Source organism: Palaemon carinicauda, chromosome 11 (assembly GCF_036898095.1).
Source record: "Palaemon carinicauda isolate YSFRI2023 chromosome 11, ASM3689809v2, whole genome shotgun sequence".
NCBI lineage: Eukaryota > Metazoa > Arthropoda > Malacostraca > Decapoda > Palaemonidae > Palaemon > Palaemon carinicauda.
This window is the reverse complement of record NC_090735.1, coordinates 9,575,258-9,587,708: the sequence shown is the minus strand read 5'-3', so window position 1 is coordinate 9,587,708 and position 12,451 is coordinate 9,575,258. Positions and strand designations below refer to the sequence as shown.

General features: G+C 34.1%; 2 protein-coding genes across 2 annotated transcripts; both read left to right on the top strand.

Moving 5' to 3' along the window:
- The first annotated feature begins 3,021 nt into the window (after positions 1-3,021).
- Positions 3,022-7,888, top strand: LOC137649606 (pro-resilin-like). Its single transcript, XM_068382582.1, has 3 exons — positions 3,022-3,033; positions 3,506-3,592; positions 7,658-7,888. Exons 1-3 carry the CDS (start codon positions 3,022-3,024, stop codon positions 7,886-7,888), a joined length of 330 nt encoding a protein of 109 aa, XP_068238683.1.
- Positions 7,889-10,581: 2,693 nt separating this feature from the next.
- On the top strand, positions 10,582-11,825 carry LOC137649605 (pro-resilin-like). Its single transcript, XM_068382581.1, has 3 exons — positions 10,582-10,593; positions 11,195-11,281; positions 11,595-11,825. Exons 1-3 carry the CDS (start codon positions 10,582-10,584, stop codon positions 11,823-11,825), a joined length of 330 nt encoding a protein of 109 aa, XP_068238682.1.
- Positions 11,826-12,451: the final 626 nt, after the last annotated feature.

Sequence of the window (12,451 nt, the reverse complement as noted above, 5' to 3'; positions counted from 1 at the left end):
AAGGCAGGATTAATAGGATGAATTTAAACTCGTACTCTAATCAATTCATTTATCTTTCTGTTATAACAGAGGCGTTGAAAGCCAAAGGTCTTTCTTGCTGCTTGTTAATAGTGGATGATTACAAATGGGAGTAAACAACAATTATATTCATAGCAGATAAATATATCTGTTTTGAAAGCCATTTTGAATACACAATAAAACCAGAATGTTCCGAATAACATTTGCATTCCAGAAAACCAATTAGCATATCAAACTTGACGTAAAGAATGGTAAAGTATCAACTCTAAATACTTCCTTTCTATAAAGGAATATGACTACCTAATCTATTATGCACGGCGCCAATGACCTTCGATGTCAGAATGCCAGAAAACTTCAAATCATTAATTCATTCTATTATACAATCTTTGAAGTTTAGATGTGTTTAGGATCTTCCCTTCGATTTACCAATGTTCATTGAAGACAAAAGTCTAAATCATATTGGTATCAAATGTGTATGTCAAGTTGAATTGAGAGAGAGAGGGAGAGAGAGAGAGAGAGAGAGAGAGAGAGAGAGAGAGAGAGAGAGAGAGAGAGAGAGAGAGAGAGAGTGTGTAGAGGCTGCAGAATACTATAAAAAATTTTCAAACCTTTGGCAGGAGAAGGCTTGACTAAGATGAGGAGAGTTGAAGAAGACATGGGTGATCAATATCATTATTATTATTACAAACCTAGTTAGAAAGGCAGGATGCTATACGCCAAAGGACTCCAACAGGAAAAATTGGCCAGTAAGGAAAGCAAACAAGGAAATAAATAGACTACAAGAGAATTAATGAACAATCAAAATTAAATATTTTAAGAACAGTAATAGCATTAAAATAAATCTTTCATATATAAACTATAAAGCATAAAAAATCAAGAGGAAGAAATATAAGATAGAATAGTGTGCCCAAATGTACCCTCAAGCAAGCGAACTCTATTCCCAAGACAGTGGAAGACCATGAGAAACTAAAATGGCGATGGAAACAAACATTGTTGAAGGAATTGGAAGACATGATTAGACAATTAAGAAATTGTAGATTTTGAAAATGGATATCGTATGGACATGATAAAGTTTAGAGGAGGGATTGTAGATAGAGAGTGTTTGCGGATGAAATAGAATAAAGGTCAAGAAATTGCTTGGAAAATGGAGTTTGGAACACATGAAATAGAAAGTACAGGAATATTGCCAAAGGACAAAGAAAATGTAGGAAATTAGTTTTCCGCTAAATATTCAAATTCAGCTATAAAACTGCAAAAAAAAAAATTTATATGGACTCCCCCATACCCCCATTCTTAGTTCAAAAGGATGGTAAGGTTGCAGGCAGTACAAGAAACTATCGACCTTGAGCGGATCTCGAACCCCAGTCAAGCAGATTGCCAGGCAAGGACGTTTCCAATAGGCCATCACAACCCACTACTCAGTTCATAATGTTTTTTTTTTTTTTTTTTTTTTTGTAAGTTTTCATTTTAAATTAAATATTGTTTTGTTTTACATAATTAATAGCACACATAAATAATTAAATGTGTATATATACAAATGTTATGTGTCCTCTGAATTAAATAATTGAAAAAGTATCGACGAGATTTCAGCATTGCAGTACACCACTTACGTAACAGTACTTGCAAATATTAAGGATAGACAGAATCCACTGAACCCAGGAAATCTAAAATCAAATGAATATCCTTCAAAGTACAGTATATCCTCGAAATACTGTTATCATTTTATTTACTTCCTCGATAAAGATACCATGATACAGAATACAGATAAATATGTTTTTTGCATGATTATATGATTGCAGGAAAACCTGGTGTTAGGTGCTAACAAAGAGGGGGGGGGGGTTGAATGCTGTTAAAACTGTTTCAATTGAATGCAAACTTATATGCAAGCAGTTGAGAACAAAAATGTCATAAAAATTCAAACAACATGAAACACGGCATGGCAAGCTTAAACAGGTGGTTCTGTTACCAGTGCAGGAGAAAGCTAGAGATAAAAAAAATGCATTACAGTGTATGAGCGTGTATGAAACACGAGCGGTGCAATACAGAAACGAATGGATTTCCCTTCTAGATTTCAGATATCGCTTTCCCAACGATCCAATTTCCCCATCAATGACTTCTTATGCAATTTACATCTGACCAATCCAGAGTACGTTACTATCTTCCCGAACTTTCGTGACCTGTGCTCCACGGTTTAAGCATAAGTTTAATGAAGGAAAAGTTATCTGAATGGCATATTTTATATCCAATTTGCCTCTTATAACCTATGTATAGCGCTGAAGGACCCTCGGGGTCTTTTCATCCTCTCAGTCTTAGAACCTTCAAATCTCCATGACACCACGTGTTTTTTCAGTAGACGTCTTATAAACTGATACGTTTAAATCTCTATCAGAACATGCTTCGTTTTGAACAGTATTAACAAGTAAAATTTGACGTAAGTATTATGTTGCATTTTTTAAGCCAACATTAGAGTTTAAAAACTTAAAGCCTTTAAAATTTGTGAGGGACACGTTACACCACGAATAGAAAAAATGATGTGCACGAAAATGTAAAAGAAAAAAATAACACCTAAAAAAATCAAATTCGGTTGATTTACAAGCTATAGATTAACTTTGGACCATTTAATAACCTCCAGCCTTAGAATAGCAAAGTCAAATTGTGCAAAGCCTAATTCACTAAGATAAAAAATTAAATAGCCTTTGGTCTCAAATAACAAATGTATCTGAAACATACTGACAAAAGCTTTCCTGACATATATAGGAGATTTTCTGTGCTAAAAAAGTACAGCACATTCGACCTTCAAAGGAGACCATTTACAGTCGTCCGTCAAGGATGGGAGGGGCTCAGTAAAAATTCCTTCTCTTTTAACCCCTAAGGACTTCCTTCCTCTTCTTCTTTCTCCTTCAGGCTTCGACCTCTAAGACCATACGACTTCCTTTCTCTTCTCCGTTATATAAAGGCGTGTATTCTATTCCCTGACATCACAGTCCTCTTCTCTTACACATCATGATCGCTAAGGTAACAAATAGGAAGCGTTGAACCGTTGTGGAGTTCTTGGAATTCTTAGATGTACAGTTGGACACAGAAATTCCAGGCACACCACTGATTGAGTGCATCCTGTCAGTCTGTCTCACCCTTACTGCTTGGCGAGTAATCAAACAGATAAGTTTAGGGAGCGATAGGTGGTCAGCCAGGCTACATGCAGCTCTTCAGTTAGAGTGACAGGGTGCACTTCTTCAGAGTGAGGTGTACTAGGAATTTCTGTATCTAATTGTACCTTTTCGAAAAAAATAAGTTCGCTGAACTTCGAGTCTTCCAAACGATTCTGTTTTATTTTATTCATTGGGGGTTTATTATCCTCCTTTCCCGCTATATGTGAACCAAGACTTGAAATGCATAAATAATGTCAAATTTCGAAGTTACTGAATTCAGGAAATATATTCCCAGAATATGAATTATGCAAACCTAACTAATTTCTTTTTTCTTATAGACTTGTTTGGCTTTGGCCTTTGTTGCCACTGTCTTAGGCGCCCCATCCCAGCCTTCCTATGGCTACGCCCCTCAACCTACTCACGAGGTAAGAATGGAATTCTCGTAGGTATAAAAATGGTTTCAGCGATATGTAATTAATATCAGAAAGATTTAAACGTCAATTATTTCTATTATATGTACAAATGTAGGGTAACTTATTTAGTTAAAAAATATGATAAAAAATCTCATATTAAATAATAAAAAAAAAAAGTACCCACTGGTCAATAGACCGAAATAATCCTCTAAAAGTTAGCAATAATAAATTATTTTTGTGCTGACAGGAACCAGCCAAGTACGACTTCAACTACGCCGTCAAGGACGACTACTCGGGCAACGACTTCGGCCACCAGAAAGCCCGTGATGGCTACGACACTCAGGGATCCTACTACGTGCTCCTTCCCGACGGTCGCCTGCAGAAGGTGTCCTACAACGTCAACGGGGACTCGGGTTTCGTGGCTGAGGTCACTTACGAGGGAGAGCCTCAGTACAATCCAGCGCCCTCTCATGCTTGAGACGTCTATTTATGAAAAGATGAACCGAAACTATTTATGAAAGATTTTTTTTTTTCAAATAAACTATCGATTAGATTAATATCGTATTAATTTGCTTACCCTTCAATTCAGTCGTAGGCTTACGGTAATTTAAGAATATCACTCAAATTGCTTTATCTATAATTCTTACTGTTCTTTTTATCCATCTATCTGCATATATATATATACATATATATATATATATATATATATATATATATATATATATATATATATATATATATATACAGGATTGAATGACATGAGTCAGAGAAAGGGCGGTGGCTGTAGTCAAATAGTTTAGGGATAAGAAAATTGATTGAAAAGAAAATGCAGACGCCGATAATTGAGTTTGAAAATATCTGCCAGAGGGGTAAGTTGAGAGTAAATAAGAAAAAGAAGGGATGAAAAGAATTGGAAACAAAAAATTGGAGTAATGGAAGAATTGAAAAGTTTTATACTTACAAATGGTTGATGACAAGATGAGAGAAGATGTAGGTTACAGAATAGGAATAGCTAGAAATGAAACAAAATGTGTACAAAAAATTGGTAGGATACTTGAGCTGTCAATGGAAGCCAAAGTGGAAATGAATGAAGAGATTATCAAACCATCTATATCTAATGAAAGTGGAGTATGAATGTTGAATGTGAATGAAATGAAAGAGGTTAAACCTATTGCGATAAACTGATTGCATAGTGTTTGCGTTGTGAGAAGAGCTGACATGGTGAGAATGTGGAGACAAGCAGTCCAAAGGGTTGGCATTGGTGAAAGACGATTTGGTCTTTTCAGGTGGTTTGGTATTGTGGAAGGAACAGACGGCTAGATGTTCGTGGAAAGATGGTATAATTAAGAAATAGGAGGTAGGATGTAGATAGTTTGGGCATGATCTTCGCACTCACCAAGAGAGATTAGTTCAAACTTTTAACTGGGCTCCACAAGTTACTAGAACAATTGGAAGACCCAAGCCTAGGCCTACATGCCTTAGGACTATGAAACGTGAAGTAGTAGATGATGAATGGAGAAGTATTGAATTAAAAGCTCAAAATAGAGACGACTGGCGAGATCTAATCGAGGCTTTTTGCGTCAATAGGCGTAGGAAATGATGATGATGATAAGGATGTGGTAGGGAGAGAGGAAAGGCTCTAAAAGATTGGTTAGATGATGAGAAAGACTTACTGGAAAGGATAATACTCGATATCAGATAATGCACGAGTGTGTCTACTCTTGGTGGCAGCGATATAAAGGGCTGAATGGTGTAATGTGTCTAGGAGGGTTCGATACTTATGTCATTTACTGAACATTTAGGACGCTACTAATGCTGTGGAATTTTTAATGAACTGGGTCATTACTCTGATTCTGTAGTTAAAGGGTGAATTCTTCAGTGGCTTGAGAATTTTTCTATGGAGCCATCCACTTGTCAAGAAGAGCAGTTTATTGTTGAAGAATGGAGAGCAACATTTTTTCTCAAAAAAGAAAAAAAAAAGAAGGAAAAACAAATCTTTCAAAAGACTTTACACAATCATTTATCAACATCTATGAATATTCACAATGGACTGTTGTTCATCTTAGATTAATTCTTATTAGGTAAACAGTATTTTTTGCAATGTGTATTTTGCAATTAACATATATTAGCTACGTTTCGTCATAATATATATTATGCACTTCAAATTAATTATTTCACAATGGAACTTGTTTAAGATAAGTGGAATCTAAATACAGATTAACGTTCAGTTTCTAAATGTTCAACTGAGTTAGTATTTAGGAATGGCCATAAATCTTTACTGTAATCCCTATCTAAAGGATTTTTGGATGAGTACAGCAAACATTTTTCAGTTTACTTTACTATTTCAGTCTGTATTTGAAAATAGAAAAAAATATCTTTAATTTTTCTTTTAAGTTTATCATACTTTTACAAGGATGTTGAACATTTCTTTGAGTCACTTGTTTATCCCTGGCTTTCAGGCACTTATTTACAAACAGATAAAGTTCAATCCTTTTCCATTAGATGTGAAAATTGTATAAACAAACAATGTTTTGCATTGCTAGATTCAAGTAATGACTTATAAAACTTAAAAAAAGATATGAAGAATCAACAGGAATGTTGGATTTTGACTGAACCTTGAATAACTTTAATATAACTTATCAAGGTTCTACTAAACTATGTGAAATGCGAAATATATCCTAAATTAGTCTTTTCAAATACTAATAAATAGAAACAGTGAGTTTTTTTAATCTTTCTTAGAGTCATTTGGCCTCTAATCCATTAAGGAGTCTTTTTAAGCAATCAATTAAATCGTTATCAAGAAATGTTGGGAATTTAGTCATAAGGGATTAGGAGTGTAAACTTTAACGGTATTTCTGTGTGTATATGTATGTATATATATATATATATATATATATATATATATATATATATACATATATATACATATATATATATATTTATATATATATATATATATATATATATATATATATATATATATATATATATGGAAATAAAGTCAGTTACATTAACTCCGCTTATCAGTTAATACCTGACTGGTGCCTCCGAACAAGAGAAAGTATAAATATAAGAAAAGATCCAGATTAATAAGTATAATCTGTATAAAGTATTAAAATACCTATAATATGCACAATGATACGAGAAGGGAAAGGCTTTCATGTGAATACGACAAATTAGTAGACTTTAGGTTCGAACCAATCAACATCTTGAAGATAGAAGATAACAGTAATAGCCATCCGGACACGCCTCGTGAAGACAAGCAAATATTAATATCACAAAATAAAATGAAAATAGCACTTAGAGACTGTTATAAATGTATGCAATATTGTCCCATAATACGTCCACAAATATCCAAAGACTAAGCTCGTTATGTAGTCCCAGAATGATTCCACTTTTGGGCTGTGTGCTCCGGCAGTGTCAAGGACAGATGGGTGGAGTAAGGGAAGGTCTTAAGTTCTCTGGGAGGACCTTTCTCCAGTAATCCAAGTGAGTCATGACTCCTCCTTCTCCGACTTCACGTATATATAAGACCATCTTGCAGCTGTGTTCTATCATATCCCATTCAGAGAACTCATCATGATCGCTAAGGTGAAGCAAAGTAAACTATTTATTTTTGGAATATGACATAGCTTGTTTCTGTGAAAGCATCTCACAGCAATAAGATATAATTTTAAAGAAGTTTCATTAATAACTATTCAATCATAGATAAGTGATTACGATGCTTCATATTTAATTCTTGTATAATAACCATGCAGGAACTATATAAGTGATATACTTAACTGAAAGGAGTCTACATTAATGAAGCAGTTACGGTTCATGAAACCATGACCATTATCAGTTTTGACACTAATCATGTTCCATTCCTGTCAGGTTTGCTTGTCTTTGGCCCTCGTGGCTGCCGTGTTTGGGGCCCCCTCCCAGCCCCAGTATGGATACGCCCCTCCTCCATCTCACGAGGTCAGTTACAAATTAAAATAATCAGATAACGTCATTATTCATAACTTCAAAGCAATTGAAAGGGTAACAGAGAAGAGTTTAATGTATTAATTGAATAAAATTTTCGTAAACTGACAGGAACCAGCCAAGTACGACTTCAACTACGCCGTCAAGGACGACTACTCGGGCAACGACTTCGGCCACCAGGAAGCCCGTGATGGCTACGACACTCAGGGATCCTACTACGTGCTCCTTCCCGACGGTCGCTTGCAGAAGGTGTCCTACAACGTCAACGGGGACTCGGGTTTCGTGGCTGAGGTCACTTACGAGGGAGAGCCTCAGTACAATCCAGCGCCCTCTTATGCTTAAGACGTCTACAGCATTTAGGGGACGATGATACGAAACTATTTATGTCAATAAACTATTGTTTTTAAAAGAAACTATTTTAATTAACAATATCCTAATACTCTATCAACATCATCTCCTCCTACGCCTATTGAGGCAAAACGCCTAGGTTAGATTTCGCCACTCATCTCTATCTTAGGGTTTTAAATCCATATTTCTTCATTCATCATCTACTTCACGCTTCATAGTCCTCAGCCATGTAGGGAATAAAAGGGAAAGAAGACAAAATGTCACAACGCTCAGAGGAAGTCTACACGATCTGTTTGACAACCTTTATATTTGAAGAACACAACATTATTATTCATAATACAATTACTTGACTGAGTAGGCATAAAAAAAGAAAAAGAAAGGGAATTATTTTTATTATTATTATTATTATTATCATTATTATAATTATTATTATTATTATTATTATTATCATCAAAAGGAAAAAATTAACCAGCCAAATGAGTCCAACTCGACTCTTATAAAGCTGGCCCGATTAACATCGGAAGAAAAATTGTCGTTTATATTAATCTTAAATAAATGAATAAAATAAAATATATATTAAATATAACGCATGAAGATAAATAAATTGGGGTAAAAATCTGTAATAAGTAAAATTTTACATCTTATATGAAGGATATTTATATTAATCTTGAATAAAAGAATTAAATAAAATATATATTAAATATAACGGATAAAATAGATAAATTGGGGTGAATATCTGATAAGTAGAAATTTAAATCTAATAAGGAAATTTTATATTAATCTTTAATAAATTAATAAAATAAAATAGACATTAAATATAACGAATAAAAATAAATAAATAGGGGTAAAAAATCTTTGATAAATGAAAATTTAAATCTTATCTATAAGAAGAAAGGGAATAAAAATCAAACAATATGGCCTTGAACTATGGAAATCATTTCCACCCTCCCTCTCTCTCTCTCGCTCTCTCTCTCTCTCTCTCTCTCTCTCTCTCTCTCTCTCTCTCTCTCTCTCTCTCTCTGTTGCAATTATAAAGGTAAAAGGAGACAAAATGAAATGTTGCTTGCAAAATATATGAAAATAAAATGAAAACCTAAGGAGTGACAATTGGCGAAATACGAGAGATTCGTTATACGTTTTCAAGGTGCATCAAATTGGCTTTGTTTGCCCAGAATCTAAGAGATAATAATGGTAGGGATTTTTAGTTAAGAAAACTCGAGAGAGAGAGAGAGAGAAAGAGAGAGAGAGAGAGAGAGAGAGAGAGAGAGAGAGAGAGAGAGTTCAAAGGTTTAGTCCTATATAAGGCAGAACTTCCTATATATATATATATATATATATATATATATATATATATATATATATATATATATATATATATATATATATGTATGTATGTATGTATGTATGTATATATGTATATATATATATATATATATATATATATATATATATATATATATATATATATATTTGTGTGTATATATATAGACAATACTGGTCCTACCAGTATTAACTTTATTATCATATGCTTCAGAAACTTGGAGCATTACCAAAGCCTTAGAACGTAAACTAGTTTCAACTCAAAGAGCTATGGAAAGAGTAATAATAAGAATAACACAAAGAGACAGAAAAAGAAAAACATAGATACAAGAGCAAACTAAAGTAGAGGATATTCTAACAACATGTAAGAGAAAAAAATAAACATGGGCAGGATATACAGTATAATGAGAATGACAGAAAATAGATGAACATTAACAATAACAGAATGGGTTCATAGACATTGCAAACGAAGCAAGGAAAGGAAGATAAAAGGCGATGGATTGATGAACTAAGAAAGTTTATGGGTATGGACTGGCATAGAAAGGCCATAAACGGACGCAAGCAAAAGGACATGTCTGGGGTGTTTGTTCTGCAGTGGACTAGTAACAGCTGATGATGAGGTAGGTGTGTGTGTATATATATATATATATATATATATATATATATATATATATATACATACATATATATATATTTACATACATATATATATATTTACATATATATACATATACATACATATATATGCACATATATATACATACATATATATATATATATATATATATATATATATATATATATATATATGTATACATACTTAATAATGGTAATTGTAAACGTGATATTTCAATATATTCTTCACTTTATAGTGAGATGATAAAGTTCTAATAAGTCTTCTGTACAGATGGCGATAAAAAAAGAAAATATATATATATGTATATACTGTATATCTTCCCTTCAAGTATAGTTAGCAATCCAGACAGTTTTAGAGAATACTTTAAAATCAAATCTTAAGAAAAGCAACTTTCCTCACTGTGCTATTTTTCCATGTTGGAGTCCTTGAGCTTATAGCATCATGCTTTTCCAACTAGAGTTGTATATAGCTGAGCTAATAATAATAATAATAATAATAATCCTTTATTAGTATGCCAGAGATCCCATTCGTTCCTCACGTCAGACCACGAGCAAAGGAAAGGCAATGTCAAGGACATATAATGAGCGTTGTGACAGCGAAGAATGTCTTTGGGATGGAGGACCTTTCTCCTGCAGCCACAACAGGCTCCTCCCTTTTCGTCTTGGACTAGACCTATATATATCGCCACGTTCAAAGTCTGTATCATCGCACTCCACTCCACAGACTCACCATGATCGCTAAGGTAAAACGCTTCAGACAATTATTATTATTATTATTATTATTATTTGCTAAGTTACAACCCTAGATTGAAAAGCAGGATGCTATAAGCCCAGGGGCCCTAACAGGGAAAGTAGCCCAGTGAGAAAAGGAAACAAGGATAAAAATATTTTAACAGTAACATCTTAATAAATATATCCTATACAAACTATAAAAACAAACAAAACAAGAGGAAGAGAAATTAGATAGAATACTGTGCCCGGATGTACCCTCAAGCAAGAGAACTCTAATCCAAGACAGTTTGAATAGGATTATCTCTTCATGCAGGTTCTAATCGATTTAATTCCCCTAAATATATTTAGTTTGAAAATGATTATATATCATGTCTTGCACGTGCCGTGTACATATAGTTCTTCCTCTTTTATCCAGACTTACTTTAATTGCTTAGTAACTATCACATTGAAATGCAGTTTCGATTTCTGTACCAGTTCAGTTTGAGTAATTATACTGAAACTGCAGATGAAATTTAACTAATTAAAAGGACGCCCCTTTTAGTGGGGCGTTTTTAACTTTCACAATTCCATCAGGACAACTTTTTTTATTCACTGTTGTTTTCTTCCTGACAGATTTGTTTGTTGTTGTCCCTTGTGGCTGCCGTCTTTGGTGGCCCCTCCCAGCCCCAGTATGGATACGCCCCTCCTCCATCTCATGAGGTCAGTTATTATTATTATTATCATTATTATTATTATTATTATTAATTGCTAAGTTACAACCCAAGTTGGAAAAGTAGAATACTATAAGCCCAGGGGCTTCAAAAGGGAAAATAGCCCACTGTGGAAAGGTAACAAGGAAAAATAAAATATTTCAAGAACAGTAACAGCATTAAAATAGATATCTCCTAAATTGAAATCGTAGAAAAATTTAATAAATTCTAAATTCATAATAATTTTGAAAGTACAAATCAAATTAATCAAATCCAAAATCATTTGTTATAACATTTGATTTGAAATTGTTTTCTCCTGACAGGAACCAGCCAAGTACGACTTCAACTACGCCGTGAAGGACGACTACTCGGGCAACGACTTCGGCCACCAGGAAGCCCGTGATGGCTACGACACTCAGGGATCCTACTACGTGCTCCTTCCCGACGGTCGCCTGCAGAAGGTGTCCTACAACGTCAACGGGGACTCGGGTTTCGTGGCTGAGGTCACTTACGAGGGAGAGCCTCAGTACAATCCAGCGCCCTCTTATGCTTAAGACGTCTACAGCATTTATGGGACGATGATACGAAACTATTTATCTGAATAAACTATTGTTTTTAAAAGAAAAATGTTTTAATTAACAATATCCTAATACTCTATCAACATCATCTCCTCCTACGCCTATTGACGCAAAAGGCCTAGGTTAGATTTCGCCAGTCATCACTATCCTAAGGTTTTAAATCCATATTTCTTCATTCATCATCTACTTCACGCTTCATAGTCCTCGGCCATGTAGGCCTTGGTCTTCCAACTCTTCTAGTACCACGTGTGGAGCCCAGATAAACGTTGGTGAACTATAGTCCATTTCTTTTAGCGATGCATATTTGCACCGACTCGCTGATTGGTTGGACGTGATAATTCTAACCAATCAGCGATCAGGAAACTTTTCCGAGCTAAAAGGGCACCGCTGCGAGTCGGTGCAAATATGCATCGCTAAAAGAAATGGACTATAATTCCTCTTAGGATCCTAATACAAAATTTTATAGGGGTTGGTATAATATAATGGGTATTCCTTACCAAAGCTCTTTGAATCTATTTGTCTATATATCTCCAACTATCTTTAAATAAATCTGACTACGAATCTGTCTATATATATATATATATATATATATATATATATAT